The sequence below is a fragment of the Myxocyprinus asiaticus genome, chromosome 29 (genome assembly GCF_019703515.2).
Source record: "Myxocyprinus asiaticus isolate MX2 ecotype Aquarium Trade chromosome 29, UBuf_Myxa_2, whole genome shotgun sequence".
In the NCBI taxonomy this organism is placed as follows: Eukaryota; Metazoa; Chordata; class Actinopteri; order Cypriniformes; family Catostomidae; genus Myxocyprinus; species Myxocyprinus asiaticus.
In genome coordinates, this window is record NC_059372.1 from 38,345,431 (window position 1) to 38,369,381 (window position 23,951).

General features: G+C 42.8%; 1 protein-coding gene across 1 annotated transcript in view; it reads left to right on the top strand.

Annotated features, from left to right (window-relative positions):
- Nucleotides 1–1,441: 1,441 nt before the first annotated feature.
- Nucleotides 1,442–23,951, top strand: part of LOC127420025 (histone deacetylase 7-like) — a 121,356-nt gene continuing 98,846 nt past the window's right edge. The window contains exon 1 of the mRNA XM_051661945.1: nucleotides 1,442–1,805. Coding sequence (XP_051517905.1) covers nucleotides 1,787–1,805 — 19 coding nt within the window. The 5' untranslated portion in view covers nucleotides 1,442–1,786. The remainder of the gene's footprint in view (nucleotides 1,806–23,951) is intronic.

Consider the following 23,951-nt stretch of genomic DNA (forward strand, 5'->3'; position numbering starts at 1 on the left):
GAGAATTCGCCATGGGTTCCCTCGAGAATTCTTCCTATGGGTTTTATAATGGGGGTTTTCAATCCATAAGTAAAATAAGGTCTGTGGTAAACATATGTGGATGTTTTGTTCTGCAACATAAATTATCCCCTTTTCTCCCCAATTTGGCATGTCCAATTCCCAATGCTCTCTAGGTCCTCATAGTGGTGCAGTTTTGTTCACCTCAGTCTGAGTGGCAGAGGACAAATCTCAGTTGCCTCTACTTCTGAGACAATCAGCCTGTGCATCTTATCATGTTGCTTGCTGGGCATTACCGTGGAGACTAAGTGCGTATGGAGGCTCACGCTATTTCCTACGATCTCCGTGCATAACTTACCATGCACCCCATTGAGAGTGAGAACCACTATATCATGACCACGAGGAGGTTAACCCATGTGACTCTATCCTTCCTAGCAACCAGGCCAATTTGGTTGCTAAGGAGGCCTGGTCGGAGTCACTCAGCAGGGGAGGTAGTCCATGTCATTGCTTGCTGAGCTACCCACCCCCCGTGAATTTTGAAGCCGCATTGAATTGCACACTTCAAAAATAAATATAATTTACACAATTAAACATACCCCTGAATAAACACAGACAGATCATCAAAGTATGATATTATTTTAATTGCAAAGACACCAAATAAATTTGACTGTTATTCCAGACTGATCTCACTGTGAATTTTGAAAGTTTTTCAGCTGAAATCCGTGCTTGCTGAAAATCAAACCACTGCCCCCAGTGGCTGAAGCTGGAAGTGTTGTTAAATATATGGACATGTGTGAGCTCCAGTTTCCAGGTTAAATTTCCACAGAGTTACGCCATAAGCTAATTGTATTTTTAGTTGTAAATGATCTAATACAGTCAACAGGAATGCATATTTTATTTACCATACACCCTAGCCCAAACCCCAACCCTAAACCTTACTGTCAGTGGAGTAAAACTGTACTTTTAAAGCAAAAATGCAACCTCTGAAGTCCTCACCATTTTTATGTGAACGTGATTGCTTCCTGGATTCCACAGGACCAGAACCCATGTCCTAGAGGATGGTCGAGCAAGATTCCTTTATCTGCAGCGCTAGAGGAAAATGTGCTCACACTTGAATTGATGCAAAAATGTCTTATGGGGGATGGCACTTGTCAGTTATTCGGCAGAATGGGGTTGATTTCAGGGTATATGAACATTCGGAAGCAGCATGTCAATAAACACTTCTTTAAAATTTGTCTAAATTAAATAGTTAAATTAGCAAACAAACAAAAACAAAATAACCCAACTAAAATTTAATCGCTTGTTGTTGTAATTGGTTGTACTTTCTAATAAATTGGTTGATCTTTAGTTTCCTGCTATTGTCTGTCATAGATGGCCCTTGTCTCCTTAGAGCTTGTCCCTCCCTCCCACCCACCAACCCCTAACCACCCCCCCCCAGCAGCCCTCCCTTCAGCACCAAACACTCTCGCTCTCTCTCTCTCTCTCTCTCTCTCTCCCTTTCCTCTCCTTCTTTTCCTGCGCTTGCAGCTTCAGACATTTAGGGAATCCTGAAACAAGTTGTTCCTTCAAAGACTTCTTGCCAATTTCTATGAGCACTGTCTGAATGAACAGAGAAAAAGGCTGTTGCACTTAGAGGGTTCAAATCCCTGCCCTCCTGTGTTTGAACCTTTACGTCTTTTGTTGCGGACACCGACTGCTGCGCTGGTTGGACACAGTGAAATCGAGAGACTCCTTTGGTGACTGGTCCTTGATTATGGATACAGAAGCACTGTAAAGCCCTATACACTGGATGTACACTCGACTTGCTGGTAAGTGTATGTTTCTTGAATCTATTTAGTCACATTTTCCAGTTTTCATGTCAGTTGACAAGAAGCATCATCATCAGGACTCTTCAATGATGAGCATGCTTTAGGTCTCCAGAACTTTTTCTGAAGTGTCTTCTTGTTTTAACTGAATTTTGAGACATCTCGGTCCTGTGCAAAGCCAGACTGCTGTTCCTTTCAGGGTTTCTCAGGCTGTCTCTCTTCCCCCTCTCCCTGGAATCATTTGGAGTGCCTCGACTCAGATTACTGGCTTCCTCCTGTTGTTTGCGGTTGCAGGTTTTCTCCTCCACGCTCCCACGCTCTCGCGCAGAGGGGAAGGAAAGCGCTGATAAGAGTTAAGGAGTTGTAAGGAGAGTGGCTTTTGTTAGCAGGCTCAATATGTGTGTGTGTCTTGAAAGGAGAGGAAGTTTTAGTGGTACGCGAGCCGTTTTCTTATTTCTTTCCGTTTTGTTTTTTTTGGAGGTAACTTTTCTTTTTATGGGTGGAGGGGTGAGAAAATTGGAAACAGACCCACCCAGAGCTGAAGTGAGTCAGACATATGTGCATCTGTGTCAGTCTAGGACAAATAACAGGTCTTACACTGAGAAAAGGGAAAACAAGAGATGTTTGTAGACATTAGAAAGGGGATTGGGGAATTCTCGGTGGGTTTAAATAGCTTGTATGGTATGATGTTTGCAGTCTATTGGGTTTGGGAAGTGGAAAGGGGAAAGAGGAAAGAGATTGATGGATTGGGTGGTTTGTGTGAGTTTTGAGTAGGTGAAAATATTGAATATCTGCTGCCATGTATACACTTACAAATAAAGGTTCTTCAATGGTTATTTGTAGCACCTTAAGTTCAATAAAGAACCTGCTTCTTATCAAGAGCCATTGGGCCATTGGACACTTCAAAATGTATGAATGTCACACATGACAGCACAAGCACAATTCAAGCAAAGCATTCCACAAAAACAAGTTTGATAAGTTTTAAATTCAGTTCGGACACTTTCTGGTTGTCAAACACAAGTGGAACTTGCCCACAGTTAATGTGATGAAATTCATGGGTCCAATATATTTTGCTTGGAGATGCCACTTCTTTTTATATTTTATCTACTGCAATTAAATATTTTTTTATTGGCTTGGCCTGAGAGTCCAGATGAGTTTTGGGGCCACTGCATATGGTTCTTTACTGATTAAAAACAGTTCTTGATGTTACACTGTAGGTTCTTCAGATCAGCGAATTGGTTTCTGGATTCTTTAAAGCACCATAGTTTTTCAAATGCATAAAATAAAAAGTGCATTGTGGAGCTTAAAAAAATATGACTGTAGAACCTTAGATGTTCTAATCGGAAACTTTATTTTTAAAGGGTAGAGAAAGGGAAGAGCAGGGTGTTATGAGTGAATTTATATTCAAAATTTAATTATAATGGATTTAACTTCAGTTTTCCTTAGGACTTACTGCACTGTTAAATAATAACAAGAAGTTTCTTCAATGAAACTGAAAGATGGACTCACTGACAGTCTGCTGAGGGATTTGATGGTTTTGTGGACATAATGGCAAGATAATAATGGAGATTTGAGAGGAAATGCCCTCTTCTCACATCCATGAGGAAGTGGCCTTGCGGCTGGCCTTGTGATGCATTAGTCCCACAGACTGATGTAGACCTGCTTACTTTTGTCTATGTGATATGCCCATTTTAACATCAAAATTAGGAAGTAAACATGTAATATGTTGAAGTCTTTAGTTTTGAACTTTAAATAGAGAAGCTTTGGTTATGAATGCTGCCAGTTTCTGCTGAAGTTTTCAATGAATAGCATGTCATATGCCGGATGTGTCCCTGAAGACAATTGACACTATCACGAGAAACGTCCTAGTGATTGAACTAATATAAAACTCAGGTTTCAAATTGCTTTTTGCCCAGCCTGTTTTTCCAGTGTGTTCATGCTTAGAGAATAGCTCACCTAAAAATGACAATTCTGACAGTATTTTCTCACCCTCATGTTGTTCCAAAACCGTATGCTGGATTTTTTTTTTTCCATTGAACACAAAAGGAGAATTTTGAAGAATCTTCACATAGATACAGTATTTTCCATACTACGACAATCACAGTTTCTTCGGCTGTTAAACTCTAAAAAGGACCAAAACAGCACATTAAAATTTGTCTGTACAACTTGTGTGCTTTATTCCAAGTCTTCTGAAGCCATACAATATTTTGTGTGTGGAACAGATGAAATTTAAACCGTTATCCTTTGATCAAATATGGTATATATGGTGTTTGATGTCATTCTGTTTTGTTATTGACATCCAACCCACATCATAGGCGCCAAGTGGACAGTTATCAGTGAATAACAGATAACCGATCATTTGGCTTCAGAAGACATGGAATATAGTGCACAAGTCATATTTAAAACTTTTGTTTTCTTTTGTGGAGCTTCACAGCCTGCGGCCATTGAAAAATAACGTAAAGATTCTTCAAAATGTTCCTTTTGTGATGACATACAGTACGTAACAACAGCATACAGGTTTGGAATGACATGAGGGTGAGAAAATAATGACAGAAGTTTCATTTTTTGGCATTCAATTCCTTTTATGTCTCTCAAGTGACCAGAGAATCCCAGTTTTCTAGGGGTATTCATTTAAACACAAAATTTAAAACCCTCTTCCTCTGATTATCTGTTCTATGCTGCACCCCTATCTCTCAGGACTGCCTGTGTTATTAGTGATAAGACAGAGTAGCGGTAGCCCTTCCTGTCCTGAACAGGAAATGTTCATCTCTGTTCGGCCACTGGCTTGTCCTGCATCCATCCTCTCCTCCACTGGGAATATCACTGTACAGTTCAGGGCAGCCATCGGATCATCCAGCTGTCGTCAACCTTTACAGTGCGCTGCCAGTTCATGTGGGCTGTCAACTGATATCTCTCTTTTTATTCAGCAATCAAATGTTAATTTACCTTTGCTTGAGAGCAGTGGTTCTGAAAAATGTTTTATAAAAGGACTCAGAAAAGTTCGTAGAATCAAACATTGATATTTTAACATTACCATGAACTGCAAAAGCCCAACAATATGCTAAGATATTAAGATGACATAGGCTGAAAAGGAAATCTAGTTTTTTAGTTTAACTTTGTCTATATAGAGTGTTTTGTTTCTAAATGTGGAATTTCAATGGTTTATGCTCTCATCAGCCAACAATTCACTGCACAAAACACATTGTGGTGGGCAAAAATCATGTTTATTTTCATTGCAAGTGAACCTGTAGTTCATGTAGACTGGTTAGTTCATTTTTTTATAGTTAGTTAAATGTTATTATTTGCATTTAGCATTTATTTATTTTTCGCTGCTGTCTATGATCCTATCAGAACATGGTCCATTTGGGGTTGTGACCTGCCAATTAAAAAAAAAAAACTAATCTGGGTTGCATTTCCCAAAAGCTTCATTAGCCAACTACTGTACGGTCACAAGTTCCATCGCTACCAACATAGTTCAACGATTTGGTGTTTCCCGAACCTTAGTTCCAACGAACATTCGCAAACAGCATTATAAAGTTGTGTGGTTAGAAGCATAGTTCCTTGTTAGTTTACTGTGTGGACATCATTTGACTTTGCTAAGGCTTCTATATCTTTTTTCCATATACTATATATATTTCCTTGTGTCAAGACTTTGACCCCGTTTGCACGTACTTAAGAAACTGCTTATTCCGGGGTTTTGCAGAAAGTTGCTCTCTGAAATGTCATGCAGACGTGAATGCAGCCTTGTAAGGGATTAAAGGCTATTAAGAGAAAACGCTTTAACACCAGTGTTGGGGGTAACGCGATAAAAGTAACGTGTGTTACATAATCAGATTACTTTTTCGAGTAACGAGTAAAATAATGCAATATTTTTTTATTTTAGCCCATAATATTCTAATTACTTTTTAAATAAAGTAAGGCGTTGCTTTTGGACACCTGTACTGTCCCTGTGTTATGAGAAATCAGGAGTAAAAGTGTGCAAATTTCGGTAAGGAGACATAGTGCATGATGGGAATTGTAGTTCTATAGAGTGTGAGGCCAGAGACTATTTAGCGGTTATAGACGAGTCACTTCTATTTAAATGAAAGGGAGAAATTGCAACGTCCAACCAAGAAGCTCTAGCACCCAACAGTCAATGGATGTAGAAAGGAAGTTCCACCTTGCAGGTAAAAGAGCCAGTCACCTTTTAGATACAGACATTGCCTGTCAATCAACTCGCTAACGCGCATGCGCATTTAGTGTTTTAGCATAATATGAGGTCAACATTCTGTTGAGTGAAACGCAGTTGATTCATGTGTTAATACTGCACTAAAAAATCAGTAAACGCATTTAGGCAAAGGGATTATAAGACTAGTCTTCCACTGGCCACGACATGATACACAGGGTGAAATACTCACTCAATTCATGGACTTATGCAGCTGAACTGCTCCGTGTTACAGCTCGCTGTAACTGGGAGAATGGGATGAGAAAAGCTGACTCTGGATCAGTTGCTCCAAGCAACGTTCTACATCGATTGTGTACGCAGAGAAAATGTCTTAGTTTCTAAAATTATTCTACATTTTTGTTTTATAATAAACAAGTAGTCATGAAACTGTTTTTATAACATTTTGGTAGCATTAAAAACTATTCCATTCAAGTTATATCAACATGCGCCAAGTTGTGGCGTCTGTATGAACCATGGACCAACTCAAAACAAGTGTGCACTGAGATGACTTAAGTGAAAAATATTCATTTATTCATCAGACTTATTCCTTGAACATGTTATGCTGGCATTCCCCACTGAATTTTATCCTGACTTTTGAAAAACACCTTAAGTTTACTCTGACATTGTCGATGGGCACAGCACATGATGGCAGTTATGATGCAGGTTCAAGTGTTGGACTTTGCTGCTTTAGGGAAGACAGTGATTATTCTTCATTATTCATGTTGGCTGCCATGTTGATGGAAAAACAAATCATGTATATTCATGTTATTGATTCTTTATTATAAATATGACGTGAAGACCTACTTTCAAATTATCTGTTTGTTTACTATGTTGTTTTTGAAGAGTGCGCATGTGTGCATGCGCTCAAGTGTGTCGGGGGAATCCCGGAGTCTAATGTAGAGCAAAAACTATGTCGCATTACATAGTGCACACAATCTTCATCTCTTCAGCAGCTTTCACGTATTAAAAAAAAATTGCTGCCATGATGCTAGTGTGTTGTGGGTGGTTGATAATGTTTTCTGGCTCAGTGACGTGCACAGACCTTAGCACCTCCGCATAAAAGGGGCACCTGTGCATTTGTGAAGGGCACCTTTAGATTTGTGAACGAAAGGGGCATGGGCTTGCGCCCCTGTAGCCCCCACTCTGTGCACGTCAGTGTCCTGGCTGGTTGCTAGGGTGTTCTAGGTGGTTGCTAAGGTGTTGTGGGTCGTTGCTAGGTGGTTGCTTACTGGCCCAAGTAAAAAAAAGCCCACCCCCAAGTGTCTATGACAATTGCAATTGGACAACTAGGCAAATGGAATTGTTTTTGACCATTTTATTGACCCTAATCCTAATAATGAGCAAACACAATAGTGATGTTTACTTTAGCAAGCACCACTAATTAATACAGTGAGCCCTGGAAATGGGTCACAGGAAACCTGATCTCCGACCAGCACTCACCAACATGTTCTCCCATAGGTCAGCTCACATGAAGTCCTGGGGTCAAAAGGGGTAAAAAGGTCACTAGACTGCACATCCTTTCAGACAAAGATTGATCTCTGAACTATTCCATTCCCAGACATGCCACATGCCGATCAACGTCAACAGCCGAGAAGAGCCTGTCTGCAGGATTTAATAAATAACTCGATTTTTACTTTTTCTGAGGAAAATGTGAGTGGTGTTTGCCTGTGCAAAACTCACTGCCACAATGTTAGGCTTAAGTGACTGGTTGCCAGGGCATTGCTTTGCTGTTGATAGGGTGTTCTGAGGGTTGCTAAGTGGTTACTTACTGTTTCACGTCAAAAGAATCTCTAGTCCCAAGTGATATTGTGATTACCAGATTTGACTTGTGTTCTTTCTTCAGTGTGAGTCTATGGAATTTTTTTATTGTCTACCAGGCAAAATGTATAAGTCTGATCTGTTAGAAAAGTAATAGCATATCGCTTCTCAAGAAGCCACATGATTTGAGGTTTCATTCATGTCCATATTACAAATGGTGCTACAAAATGTAATGCTTAGGTTAGAAGTTTGTTGTTGTACTTTTCTGATATTATTTTCTTTTTTGATAAAAGAAAGGAAAGGGCTTCAGTGGGTGATACAGAAAGTCTTAGAGTGCTTAGAATTCATCAGCTGTAATCACTTATACAAGCTGCTCTGACATATTACTTTAGACATGGAAATATGTCTTCCGTGCATGGCAGCAGAGAGTAGCTCTATACAGAGCAGGATATGAGAAAACTATTTTAGTTCTCAACAATTTTAGGATTATCCACATGAGTGGTTTGTTTATAGAGTCGTAGCAAAAGTTCTTTTCAGATGTGTTTATGTGTTCGATGCCCTCCGCTGGTGACTGCGGTGTATTGAATACATAGGAAATGTATAAATAAGTTTGATGGGAACGCCATTGTGATTTTTTATTTTTTTATTTTTTTATTTAATAGAAAGAGTACGTGAAATACCTGTTGAGTATTTGGAAATTTGGCTTTGATCAGTTTCCTACTGATTATTATTTATTTGTCTCTCTTCTTGTCAATCTTTTAAGGTATTTTGCTGCTAGTAGTACCCATGAAGTGAATGCTGAATATATTTTTGTGTATTGGGATGTTCTTTTTATCCAGTTCTGTTGGCCTTTTGTGGTTCAATAGCGCTGTTTTCTTTTATTATGTTGTTGTCATATTGTGTGTATCATATAATTTATCTCTCATAGGAAAATTCTGCCATCATTTAATCACGCTCATGTTGTTCAAAACTACTTCGACTTTGGAACACATAAAGAAGATGTTAGCCATTTTTGGGTGAACTTTCCAACAACAACCTCTGATTTAATAAAAACTATTTCTAAGTGAAATGTTTTACTGGACCTAGATCATCTAGGTTAAATTTGTCAAAGGCACAAACTTACTTTCCAAGTAATCACCAAACTTCAGTGCCAGCTCTCTGTCTTTTCCTCAATTAGGGGACATTATTATGTTTTGTACTTCCTTATCAGTCACTAAACAAATGTTTATATTGTTTAAAAGGGGGAAACCAGGTGATGGCAGTCCAAACATCCAAATTTGTTCAGACGTTTCCTGGAAAAGCATGTATAAGAATGGCCAGTTATTAAAATATTTTCATTGAAGTCCTGGTTTACCACACTGAATTTATTTTTGCTGCTGAATATGCTGTGATAATCATTAAAATCATACTTTAACTATACACAGACTTTGTCATGTTACTTTTAAGCCAGAATGTGTATGATTTATTTCTTGTTAATGCTGAAGTGTGTAATTTAGCACCACCAAAGAGAACTGCAAAAATAATGATAGTTTTCAAACCATTTTTCCAAACACTTCCCATCTTTCATTGGTTGAACAAACAGATAGCCCCACCCCCAAGTTTGTTTTGTTTTGTTTTGTTTGTAATACTTTAAGGATCAGAAATTAGACAGTAATTAATTACTAATTATTGCACTTGTAAGTGACTAGTTATGGACTTGTTTGTCATTATAAGGCATTTATGAGGCCTTTATTGGCTGATTTCTCATTCATGCCTTATAGCCCCTTTAAATTTGTCTTTTTCTAAAAATGTGCATATTGGCTAAAAGCAAAATATATTAATAGCTAGTATTATCCAGATATCATCTTTTATAAATTTTCAGTAGAGTGTGTGATTGTGCACATAGAATGTGAATTTCTGTAAAGCCATTTAGATGAGCTGAAAAGTACAGTGCTGTTATACAAAAGTGCAGATAGTTATTCTAGATGTTTAGTCTATATAAATTGAGCAGTATACCAACAAGTTATTATTATTATTGTGTTGAAGTTGAGTTTGCTCTTTTCAGCTAATTTTTAATGCATACAGTATGCATTCCATATGTATTTTATACGTATAAGTTGCACATTCATACAGTGTACTGAAAACCAATAAAGGATGTAATTTGCACAATTGTCATCTTGTGTTTTTACCTAATACATTTCTTGTTAGGGGGAAAACAATGACTATTAGGCAAGAATAAGGATTTAGCCAATAAAGGCCTAAAAATGCCTTATAATGCCATACAAGTCTATAACAAGTAATTTTCAAGTGCAACTATTAGTCATTAATTACTGTCTAATTTCTGATCCCTAAAATAAAGTGTTACAGTTTTGCTTTAAATGCTTTGTTTTTTTTTTTTTCTTTTTGTTTTTTTTTTTTTGACTGGTTTATCTGCATAATTTCAGGTTTGCATTGGATTGGGTGGTAACACTAAATTAATATTGCCTTTGATAAGGGTTTATTTTAAGGGGTTCATTAATAACTAATAAGTAATTTACAAATGTTTTATTGATATGCGTTTATAACAACATATATTAAAAGGGCGAGATTTCAGGTCAGAAACCTGATCACCATTAAACTATAGTGAACTTTGTATGCATAGGTTTATAATGTTTATAATGAACTCCTAAATATAATATTAATATGTGTCAACTTTACTGTAAGGTACATTTTCATAGGTTACTAATGTTGAACAAGTGTTATTAAGCATTTATAACATGTCAGGTAGAATGGCTTAATTTTTGGCAAGTATTGCGTAACAGTCACCCTTTATATTCAAGTAGTTAAAGGGATAGTTCACCCAAAAATGAAAATGAAAATTCTTAGTAAAGAATTAGGAAATTTATAGTAAAAAAGGACACAAAAAAGGACAATCACATCACTTCTGAAAATATAGATTAAACCGCTGGAGTCTTATGGATTACTTTTATGTTGACTTTATGTGCTTCTTGGAGCTTCAAAGTTCTGACCACCATTCACTTCTTTCCACTTTCTTCTAAAAATCATCATTTGAATGGCATGAGGATGAGTAAATGATGAGAGAATTTTCATATTTGAATGAAATTTTTGGGTAATTTAGAACCCTTTTATAAACCCTTAACAAAGGAAACATTCATGTAAAGTGTTACTGATTTGGTTCATAATTGATGATAATTTAATGATTATTCTTTTTTTTTTTCTGTATAGTTTTTATAGTGTCCAATTCTTTATCGGTAACACTTGATTTTACAGTGTCCTTGTTATACATATTACATGTAATGACTATAGTAATAACAGTAAATTATGCATAATTACAAGCAACTAACCCTAAACCAAACCAAACCCTCACCCTAAACCTATAGTAAGTACATGTTGTTAATTAATATTACTCAGTACTTACATGTGTAATTACACTGTAACAAGGACACTGTAAAATAAAGTGTAACCCCTTTATCTTTTAGAGCTGTGAGAATCCATGAATTAAGATCTACTCACTCAAGAAAAAAAATGAAAGAAAGAAATTTAGATCTACTCGATCAGAGAAAAAAAAAGAAAAGAAAGAAAGTGTGTGATTTTGGGTTCGGATTTTGTTCAGTTTTATGAATTTAAGAATACATAAATACATAAACATGTCGGGTAGGGCTTCACCTTAACTCAACTCGATTTACCTTTTTTGCACTTTACTGCTGACCTGTCCACTTTTATCAGTTCTTCTCACATTTAGCTCATTTCTTTAACCGTCCAATTTTCTCTGTGTTGGAATGCTGACTGTGAGAGTTTCCATGCCGTACTTGGGTTTGACTCAAACCATGACAGGAGCTCTCATACTTTACTCATGCGTTTCAGTTTGAGGGTCTTCATCCCTACTGCAGCATGTCATCACCACACCTTTGTCACACACAATATATCTACTGAAACTGACATCTAAAGCCATCGAGGATTCCACTGAGTCACTACCTTGACCTTTTTACCATGCTGGTCTTTCTGTTTTCCCCTACACATGTCTATGTCATCTGTGTCCTCATCCATGCACGTAGACATTATAAAAGTATTTTTAAGTTGGACAAACATTCAAGTTCAATCTTACTAGACTGGCAAGCTTCTCTAACATGCTTCTCTAACACTACACTCTAAAAATGTAAGGTTCACATTTAACCAAAATAGGTTTTTACAGCCTGATATTTCTCTAGAAAACCATCACTGTAGAATGACTGAAATGTGATCTAGAATTCAAAGATTAAGTGGGCCAGTTTGAACCGTACTTATGTAAGGGTGACCTTTTCATCATGGTTCAGCTGGACCGCATATTTCAAGCTCCGTCTTTTAATATAGCAGCTAATAGGTGTTTTTCCTGTGTGACTGAGTTCAGAAGTGAAATATGACAGGAACGAGTTCACAGTGCAGCCACTGAAAGGAACAGTTGAACGTTAGCGAGAGACGTTGCAAAAAACAAATAAAGAAAAAAACAAGAAAGAGTTGAGACAGAGCCTGAGTTTTATTTTTAGCCATTCTATCCACCTCTTCTGCCCACCTTTTCAGGATTGTTGTTGTTGAGAAAGGTGGGCGTGCTGTCGAATGATTTCAAATGTTGTCAGTGGCGGTACAGCACATCCAGGGTTTACTGGGAAATTCCCAGTCAGTTTGAGCTCTTTTTCACTGTCCATATTTCGCTACAAACTGAAATCTCATTATAGTTTCCACTCAAGAAGGTCTGCACCTCATAAAGCCATATGACTACATTTACTGCGGTACATTTTTCCATCATACTTGCTTTTATTTGAACAGTTTTGTTAGGGCAAAAAGTGAATTATACCTGTCTCCTTTCAAAGTGTTTTCTTAATCTGATGATTTATCAGCTTATTTTGCTGTAAATCCATTTACCGCACATTTTTATTCAAACGACTTTTATATATGACTTTTTAAATTCCTCTTTCTAACTTAGAGGTTGCTATATTTATATCTGTCTCAAAGCTTTCTGTTAATCTGTATAGAAAAGATTTTAGGGATTTTAGAAACTTCTGTCAAACAAGAAATTGCATAATTGTTCTTTACGACTCTCCTTAAATTTCAATAATGACATTCAGCTCAATTTTTTCCATTTTGTCTGCCAGTTAAAGGAATGTTAAATGTAAGTTTAGCCGTAGTAAAGGGACAAATAAAGGACTGAGGGACAAATTTCAATTATTTTTTGTCACCATAAAATGATGTTTCAAATGTAAGTTCGGGAGGAGCTTGTTCATTTATGCCTGCAAATCATATCCCAAGGATATATAAGTGGCAACTTCCCTCACACCACTGCCGATTCTTCCGGCATCCCTCCACCTCCCCATCTGCACCTTTATATTTCATAACCAGAGGTGCCCAAACTTTTTCCAACGAAGGGCCAAAAATCAAACTTGATTGAGGGCTGTGGACCAAAAGAGAACACTGCATTATAACAAAATCAGGGACATGAGAGCATGACACCAAACTGATGCGGAGCGTGAGAAATTGAGTGCCCGTCTGTGCGCGTTTATGGCACGAGGATCCACCACTGACTCGGCAACATCTGCACAACGGACAGCATGAAACAAATAATGTTAAGCAAAAATTCTAATGAAGAACACGATGGATATATTCATTTGGAACTATATCAGATTGCAGGGGAATTTTTTTGCCCAGAGCCTCTTAATTTCTGATCCTGGATGGAACTAGAGATGGAGATGAGCGATGCAACAGGTGTTTATGCGTCTCTCTTCACCATGCAGCTGGTACATTACACAAAGAATTTTTGCCATTTCTGCCTTTCTTGCAAATGTGCTGCATTATGACTAAATGAGGGAGTGCCAAGAAATGAAAGGCGCACATGCTTGCAATATTAACAGATTTGTTGATTATAAACAGGAACAATATAGATTGCGCGCTTACAGAGACGTGGTATAACGCAATTTGCATGTGGAATTAACAGGTTTAGATAGGTTTATACAAGTATGTACGTGCAGTAACTATGCGACAAAGCGCTTCCTGCGAGTACTTACACTTCTGGCACTGCTGACAGCTGCATGAGAGAGAAAGTGAAAGACAGAGCGGATTTATTTGCACAGCTTCTGGAATTACAGTTTGATACAAAAACAAGTTTATTGATTTGATTTGTTCATCTGTATCTATTGGTTTACTAATTCGCAGCTGCACTGTAAAGTGAATAAAAGTATGCGTGAATTTCCCGCATTATGAACGTGGAAATTCTTAAAATTGTGTACAGTACCCACAATCCTGTGCCGAATTTCAGGCTACGCAAACTGTATTATATTAAAATATTAAAGTTGCCCTGGTTCCCCTCCTTTATGATTTCATTATACAAAAAACAAAAAACAAACAAAAAAACACTTTATTCTGCAATCTGCAAAATTAATGCAATGAAAAGCTGTGTCAATAGCATTTATTTTTCCCCCACTCTTGTCATATACGTCAAGGCGAGCCAAATCAAAGGTCATTGCGGGCCCTAGTTTGGGCATCTCTGCCCTATACAAATTAAATCTAAATTATCTTCGTATTTCTTGTTTTCATCAGATAGTCCAGCACTGCAAAAACATTTACCTTAATGCACTCCAGGACATGATGTGCTATATTACAAGTCTTATGAAGTGTAAATCTTGTCTACAAAATTACTGCTGAAAATGTTTGTTAATGAAGATTTTTTTATTTATTTCATCATCAATAACGAAGACCAGATGAAAAGGACACATTATAACGATCATCAAACAACTTAATTTAAAACATACTGTTGATGGAAATATGACAAAATATTATCAAAGCCCTAACAATGTTTTTTTTTTTTTTTTTTTTTGAAGAAAAATCTAGAAAGAAGTGATTAAAATAATTCTCTCATTGTATATTTGGGATTCCCACGCTTGAACACCAGTAAACTGGTCAGCTTCACAAATTGGTTTATTACCTCACTCAAACACATCCTATATACTGTATGTGACATTTACACATTTGACAGATGCTTTTATCCAAAGTGACTTACAGTGCACTTATTACAGGGACAATCCCCCCGGTGTAACCTCGAGTTAAGTGTCTTGCTCAAGGACACAATGGTGGTGGCTGTGGGGATCGAACCAGCAAAATTCTGCTTACAATTTCTGTGCTTTAGACCACTATGCCACCACCAGTCCTATATAGCTATATAGCTCCTATATTAATCAGATATTAATCAGCTATATCAGATATTGACCTGTTTCATGTCATGTCACTGTATGACCGCGCCACTATGTTTGTGACCAAAACTCCATATGGCTTCTGTCACGGTTCTGTCAGTCTGGGTTTTTGTGTGACAGGGCCGTGACATCATCATCCTATGTCTGTCTTGTGTTTCGTTGTCTGAATTTGTGTGAGCACACGGCTTCGGTTTTTATTTCCCTGCCATGCGCTCTTTGGTCTGTCTTGAGTTTCTTGTCCGGAGCATGTTGTCTGGAACCTGACTTCCCTGTCTGGTTTGATTTTTTGTATTTTGGAGTGATTTTTAGTATAAGATTTTGACACACCTGCCCTGTCTGTTAACCTGTTTGATTTCTCTCCCTATTTTAATCTCCTCGTGTGTGCTGTCCAGTGCCAGTTCGTCTTGTTTCGTGTCACATGTCGGTCCAGTTTGTGATTCCTTCAGTGGGTTCCAGTCGGTTCTGTACCCATCTCATCTGCCCCAGCCCAGCTTCAGTGGGCTCCAAGATTGTGTTTTACCCCAATGGGGTATTTTTTATTTTTTTTTGGTTTTTGGTTTAATAAATCGCATTTTGGTTCTTTCACTCTGCGATTGGGTCCTGATTCTCTGCAACCTTGAAACCTTCAATGTGCTGTGCTGTGGGATGTGGCAAAAGCATAAAATGTTGTTGCCATTTATAAATTTTGTAAAGATGATACTGCTGTTTAATTACCAGAGGCTAAATTAATTAATTATTTTTTTCCCCTTTTTCTCCCCAATTTGGAATGCCCAATTCCTAATGTGTTCTAAGTCCTCGTGGTAGCGTAGTGACTCACCTCAATCCAGGTGGCGGAGGACGAATCTCAGTTGCCTCCGTGTCTGAGATCATCCATCCGCGCATCTTATCACGTGGCTTGTTGAGCCTATTACCGCGAAGACATAGCGCATGTGGAGGCTTCACACTATTCTCCGCGGCATCCACACACAACTCATCATGCGCCCCACGGAGAGTGAGAACCACATATTATAGTGACCATGAGGAGGTTACCCCATGTGACTCTACTCTCCCTAGCAACCAGGCCAATTTGGTTGCTTAGGAGACCTGACTGGAGTCACTTAGCATGCCCTGGATTCGAATCTCACAACTCCAGGTGTGGTAGTCAGCGTCTTTACTCGCTGAGCTACCCAGGCCCCACCAGAGGCTAAATTTAATTTTTCTTTCAGTGACATGGCTTCATTTTTCCAAAGTCAAGCAAAGAGCACAGTCTTTGCTCATTTATTCAGACATGTCAGTTATCTATACACATGTCTACTATATTTATAACATAATTGAGTCAGATACAATTAAACTGGAAATGCACATAGGACGATGTTATTCATAACACCCAAACTGTAAAAAAGATGTCATAATTCTAACACATTGTAATACATAAAAAGCACTATAATGTCAATACACAGTACATATTTAATGTGTATATACTAATATCAATCAATAAACAACACACCATAAGATCATAAAGCACAGATTTTATGTGTGTTCTCCTTCATGAATTAAAAGCAGCTCTTACATTCATACAGACCGGATCATCACAGACGTTTTGTAATATTTTGAACAAATCAGAGAAGAAAACATCATGGTTACTTGTGTAACCTCCATTCCCTGATGGAGGGAACGAGACGTTGTGTCGATGTAGTGACAATAGGGGTCACTCTTGGGAGCCCAAGACACCTCTGGTCTTTGATAAAAGGCCAATGAAAATTGGCAAGTGGTATTCGCATGCCACTCCCCCGGACATACGGGTATAAAAGGAGCTGGTATGCAACCACTCATTCAGGTTTTATGCTGAGGAGCCGATATAAGGTCCGGCCATTTCAGCGGGTAGTTCAGCGTTGTGGCAGGAGGGACACAACGTCTCGTTCCCTCCATCAGGGAACAGAGGTTACACAAGTAACCATGACGTTCCCTATCTGTCACTCACTCGACGTTGTGTCGATGTAGTGACACTAGGGGTCCCTATACGAAACGCCACAACTGGCTGAACTGTGTTACGTGAACTGGTGGTGTGTGGAGGGCAGACTACTGTGTGCCTCATAGCCAGCGCACCAGGTCGACACGTAACCTCCCCCAACATAGTTATGAGTGTCGAACGGCCCTTTTTGGGGACAAGTCGACTACCCAAAGATAGAGACAGGCTTAACCCAGTCATGGCCTCTTTTCCCCTTCTCTTTTTCCACTCCCTAAAAAAGAAGGGGGGTTTTCCGACTGGGCCACCATGTCTAGTCGGGGGGTGTCCCTCCCAAGGGGAAGACACCGCAGAGACCACACCTTGCCCAAAGAGAGGGGGGGATATTTAAGTGGAAGAATACGTCACATGGTCTTTCCAACCATGTGGAGAGTCTTCAAGGTAGATCCTGCCCAATGGGGGAGGAGTTACTACAATTATGGAGACTGGGGCAGAGGGGTTCTGCCCAAGGAAGATGCAGTTTGCCAGCAGGGAAACGAACTAGCGGAAGATATAGATCGCATGGGGTTAGCCTTACAGGGAACTGCCACATGCGGAGCACCTACCCCAGAACAGGGCTCTTAGTTAGCGCGTGTACTGGGCCGGCAGCGAGTCTCTCCGAACACTCGACTGCCACAGGGCTCGGAGGAAGTCAACCAGGGAACAAAGTTTGTGAACACTACTGAGAATTAATGGCGCACGTCTTCAGCTCCAAGGGAGGTGGAAGGCGCTATGTGCAAGCGATACACCCGGCCAGCTATCCCGGGCTTATCTGCTTGTGTTGCGTGCCACTACCTGGGACGAAACCAGTTCCACCCGGAGGTTGTAGAACCTTGCACAGGTGTTGGGTGTTGCCCAGCCCGCTGCTCTGCAAATGTCTGTTAGAGGCACCCCTGGCCAGGGCCCAGGGAGCCGCTACACCCCTGGTAGAATGGGCTGGTAGCCTTACCAGGGGCGGCATGTTTTGGGCGACATATGCCATAGTTATGGCGTCAATGAGCCAGTGGGCGATCCTCTGCTTGGAGACAGCGCTTCCTTTCCGCTGTGCACCAAAGCAGACAAAGAGCTGCTCAGAGATTCTAAAGCTCTGCATGCGATCCAAATAGATGCGTAAAGCGCGCACCGGACACAGCAATGACAGGGCTGGGTCTGCCTCCTCCTGAGGCAGTGCTTGCAGGTTCACCACCTGGTCCCTAAAGGGGTGGTGGGAACCTTGGGCACATAGCATGGTCAGGGTCTCAGGATCACATGAGAGTAACCTGGACCGAACTCCAGGCATGTTTCGCTGACAGAGAACACTTGCAGGTCACCTACCCTCTTGATGGAAGTGAGCGCAGTCAGGAGGGCAGTCTTCAAGGAGATTGCCTTAAGCTCGGCTGACTGAAAAGGCTCAAAGGTGGCTTTCTGTAGACCCCGAAGAACTACAGAGGTCCAATGAGGGAACGAAGCGCGGTCTGGAGGGATTCAGCCTCCTGGTGCCTCTTAGGAACCTGATGATCAGGTCGTGCTTCCCTAAGGACTTACCGGCGACTGCGTCGTGGTGTGCTGCTATGGCGGCAATGTACACCTTCAAGGTGGAAGGGGACAGCCTCCCTTCCAACCTCTCCTGCAGGAAGGAAAGCACTGATCCGACTGCGCATCTCTGGGGGTCTACCCGACAGGAAGAACATCACTTAGCGAACAGACGCCACTTAAAGGCATACAGGCGCCACGTAGAGAGTGATTGTGTCTACCACCGCATCCCGTCCAGGGGCCAGACATGGAGATTCCAGAGGTCTGGGCACGGGTGCCAGATGGTGCCCCATCCCTGAGAAAGAAGGTCCTTCCTCAGGGGAATTCGCCAGGGGGGAGCTGTCGCAAGGAGCGTGAGGTCCGAGCACCACGTCTGGGCAGGCCAGTAGGGTGCTACCAGGACGACCTGCTCCTTGTCCTCCCTGACCTTGCACAGGGTCTGTGCAAGCAGGCTCACTGGGGAAACGCATATTTGCGCATGCCAGGGGGCCAGCTGTGTGCCAGCGTGTCTATGCCGAGGGGGGCCTCGGTCAGGGCGCACCAGAGCGGGCAGTGGGGAGGCGAACAGGTGCACCTGTGCCTGTCGAATCGACTCCAAATCAGCTGGACCACCTCAGGGTGGAGACTCCACTCTCCCCTGAGGGTAACATGTCATGACAGCGTGTCCGCTGTAGTGTTGAGGTTGCCCGGGATGTGAGTGGCTTGCAGCGACTTGAAGTGCTGCTGACTCCAGAGGAGGAGACGGTGGGCAAGTTGTGACATACAATGAGAGCACAAACCGCCTTGGCGGTTGACATATGCTACCGTTGTTGTGTTGTCTGTCTGAACTAACATGTGCTTGCCCTGGATCAACGGCCGAAACCTCTGCAGGGTGAGCAGAATTGCCAACAACTCGAGGCAGTTGATGTGCAAATGCAGTCGCGGACCCGTCCAGAGGCCGGCGACTGCGTGCTCGTTGCAAACAGCACCCCAGCCCGTTTTGGAGGCGTCTGCCGTGACCACGATGTGCCTGGAGACCAGTTCTAGAGGAACACCTGCCCGTAGAAACGAGAGGTCAGTCCAAGGGCTGAAAAGACGGTGACAGACCGGCGTGATGACCACGTGACGTGTCCCGTGGCGCCATGCCCATCTCGGGACTCGAGTCTGGAGCCAGTGCTGAAGCGGATTCATATGCATCAACCCAAGCAGGGTGGCCACCGCCGAGGATGCCATATGCCCCAGGAGCCTCTGAAAAAGTTTCAGTGGAACCGCTGTTTTCTGTTTGAATGCCTTCAAACAGGCCAGCACCGACTGGGTGCGCTCGTTCGTAAGGCACGCCATCAAGGAGACTGAGTCCAACTCCAAACCGAGAAAAGAGATGCTCTGAACCGGGAGGAGCTTGCTCTTTTCCTAGTTGACCCGAAGCCCTAGTTGGCTGAGGTGTGAGAGCACCAGGTCCCTGTGTGCGCACAACATGTGACGAGAATGAGCTAGGATTAGCCAGTCGTCGAGATAGTTGAGAACGCGAATGCCCACCTCCCTTAACGGGGCAAGGGCAGCCTCTGTGACCTTCGTAAAGATGCGAGGAGACAGAGACAAGCTGAAAGGGAGGACTTTGTACTGATACGCCTGACTCTCGGACGTAAACCGCAGGAAGGGTCTGTGCCGAGGAAGGATTGAGACGTGGAAGTACGCATCCTTCAGGTCTACCGCTGCGAACCAATCTTGATGCCGGATGCTCGCCAGAATGCGTTTTTGCATCAGCATCTCAACCGGGAGTCTGTGTAAAGCCTAGTTCAGAACTCACAGGTCCAAGATTGGCCACAACCCACCACCTTTTTTCTGTACGATGAAGTAGGGGCTGAAAAACCCCTTCTTCATCTCAGCTGGAGGGACAGGTTCTATCGTGCCCTTCCGTAGGAGGGTAGCGATCTCCACGCAAGGTAGCAGCGTTTTCGTCTTTCACCAAGGTGAAGTGGACACCGCTGACCCTGGGCGGACGCCCGGCGAAGTGAATCGCGCAGCTGAGTCAGACGGTCAGAACCAGCCCTCGTGACAGATTGGAAAGCACAAGCCATGCATCCAAGTTCCGCGCAAGGGGGACCAAAGGGACAACATCATCGGATGTACCGGCAGGTGGGGCCTCGCGGCGGGGCGGAGCTCGAGGTGCCACACCACATCGTGGCCGTGCTGAGTCTAAGGACATCAAACACTTACCTGGCTCCTTGTGACCACCCCCGGAACAGTCTGGGATGGGGGAGGAAGAGGCCTGTCCTCGTGACCCGTGGACACTGTCACATCGGGGGCAGATTTGTGCCACAGCTGGACGCTCAGGGGCGGGAGACCGCCGATGGAGCGCCAAACCTGCCAAATAGTGTGGTGGACGGTGGTCTTGATGACGGCCGTGCACACTGGATACGTGACCCAGGGAACAAGGAAACCGCTCTTGCTGATCTCTTGAGTACTGCAGCCAATGGGCATGCAGTGCAATTAAATGCAAAAGGTAACAAAAAGATGGAGATCTGCTTTAATAATTTAATAATGAATAATTAATAATAATAATTAATTATAATAATAATTAATAATTTTCTTTATTTATCACACATTATACATTTGCACATATACAGTGAAATTCTTCTTTTTCACATATCCCAGCTAGGCTGGGGTCAGAGTGCAGGGTCAGCCATGATACGGCGCCCCTGGAGCAGATAGGGTCAAGGGCCTTGCTCAAGGGCCCAACAGTGGCATCTTGGCGGTGCTGGGGCTTGAACCCCTGACCTTCTGATCAGTAACCCAGAGCCTTAACCGCTGAGCTACCACTGCCCCCCTTACCAGCTCCAGAGCAGCGGGTTTCATTGTCCCTGGGTTGCCTGTCTCAAGGGCACTTTGAAGCCTTTCACGGGTTCTGGGCAGCCGTGAGATGGGTGGCATCTGCTTCCTGCGGTGGGCTTCATGCCAGGGCCGGGCCGAAGGGGCAGGCTGCGGTGGAGCCAGTGCAGTCACCACAGGGGGACACCCTTGGCGATGAGTAGACGGGGTGCAGGATCTTGAGCCGCGCCGGGGCAGGATATGCCGGCTAGCATCCATCTACTGCTCTACCATCGAAAACTGCTGGGCAAAGTCCTTGACGGTGTCGCCGAATAGGCCCGCCTGGGAAATGGGGGCAGCAAGGAATCGTGTCTTGTCGTCCTCACCCATCTCGACCAGGTTTAGCCAAAGGTGGCGCTCCTGGACCACTAGTTTGGCCATCGTCCGCCCGAGAGACCGCGCCGGTCAGTCGCCAAGCGCAGTTCCTGCATCATGCCATAGTTCCTTTAGCGCCTTGGCGGACTTGCAGGAGAGCCATGGCGTGCAGGGCGGAGGCGGCTTGTCCAGCGGCACCGTAGGCCTTGGCCGTCAGAGACGACGTAAACCTACAAGCCTTGGATGGGGGCTTTGGGCACCCACGCCAGGTGGTGGCGCTCTGCGGGCATAGGTGCACCGCGAGCGCCTTTATCCACCGGGGCATTGCCGAATAGCCCTTGGCTGCCCCACCATCGAGAGTAGTGAGGGCAGGGAAGCTGAAAAGATCGGGACTGGGCAGTAAAAAGTGCCTCCCGTGACTTTGTCAACCGGGGGCGGGGCGTGGCTTTGAGCGGCGCCGCGAGCCCAGGAACCAATCACTGAGCCGTGAGGGTTCAGGGAAGAGCAGTGAGTTCCACTCTAGCCGACGCTCGTGGCTGCCCGGGAAAGCATGTCGTCATCTCCGCGTCAGCCTGTGACTGGGCAATCGACCCCGAAGGGAGGAGCCCAGCTGAGGCTTCCGACTGGACGAGCCCGCTCTCAGATGCTGCGCTCGAGACCTCATCACTTCTGTGGGCTCCAAATAAGAGGTCGAACTCGCCGTGAGACGAGCCGGCGGACTCATCCGGAAGCGCGATCGGGGCAGACGAGCATGCTGGGGAATGGGAGGTCCGCGCGGGGATACCCGGCAGAGGCGGTCCCATTGGTGTCCCCAAATCACCCCCAGTGCTAGCCGCGCTGGCCTCATACCCGTGGGTAAAAGGACCGAGGCGGGAGCCTCTGGGGTGGGTTGCTTTCTTACGAAGGCGAGCCACGACCGCAATGTTGCCAAGGACATATTCTCGCAATGAGAACATGACCATCCACTAACGCTGTCTCCGCGTGAGCAGTGCCCAGACACGAAAGACAGTGATCGTGACCGTCAGAAGGCGAGAGATAATGAGCGCAACCAGGAATAACACACAATCGGAAAAGCATCTTTAAAAAGACGCGTCTTTAAAAAGACGTTCCGTGTGTGCCGCTCTTTTAGAGAAATATACTCTTTTAGAGAAATATACTCTTTTATTTCTGCCGAAGCGCCCAGGGGCATTCTCTGCAGTGCACCAGTGCAGAGGGGGGAGAAGCCGCTGAAATGCGCCGTCAGATCCAGCAGAGGTGAATGAACAGTAGTATTCAGCTCAGTGAGCATGACCATTCGGCTCCGAAGAGAAAATCTGAATGAGTGGTTGCATACCAGCTCCATTTATACCCGTATGTCCAGGGGAGTGGCATGCAAATACCACTCGCCAATTTTCATTGGCCTTTTATCAAAGACCAGAGGTGTCTCGGGCTCCCAAGAGTGACCCCTAGTGTCACTACATCGACACAACGTCGAGTGAGTGACAGACAGGGAACAACAAACATTTGTAACTTCTGAATGAGAGATGTTCACGATGATGTACCGATAGGCGTGTGGACTTGCCGGTCACACATCAGACTTGATGGCATACGGAGATAAATCGTGGATTAAATATATTGAAATGTTTGCGAAAGTCAAAATTGGCAATATTTGTGCTAACCTCTGACCTGTATACACCTTTCCTGGGACTTTGCATGGATCAAAAGCATTTTTTTATGTTTTTCCTGAGATCGTTTTAGGGGTGTTTTTCTATTCACTGCCATTGTTTTCTCCCGCTGATGGTCACAAATATGCCGGCTGCAGGAAAAAAAGTGATGTCACTGAAACAGGTCAGTAGCTGACATTAATCAGCTATATCCTTGTTTGTGTTGATAAATCATATGCTGAATTTAAAAAGGTTAAAGTTTGGTCTGTTACAATTTGCATTTATTTTGCACATTATTCTCAACTAAAATATGTTACTTTCGACATCTGAAATTATATGCTATTTTAGTAAGAGTAAGATTAACAAAAATGTATGAATATGACTGTAGCGTGGAGGAGGGCAGGGCTGGGCCGGAATTACGCACGTCCGGACCCCAATCAGCCTGATGAGGCGAGGCGAGAATCGGCTTCACAATATAAATAATAGTTTAATAATAAACTTAAACAAAAAGACACACAAACCCATACAGGGCAGCTGCCCATAATTCTCTCTCTCTCGAGCTGCCCTCTCTGGTCACCTTTATTTCTCGCTCGTCTCATCAGGCTGATTGGGGTCCGGGCATGCGTCATTCTGGCCTGGCCCCACCCTCCTCCGTGCTACAATGACATGCCAAAATATTAACTACATTTA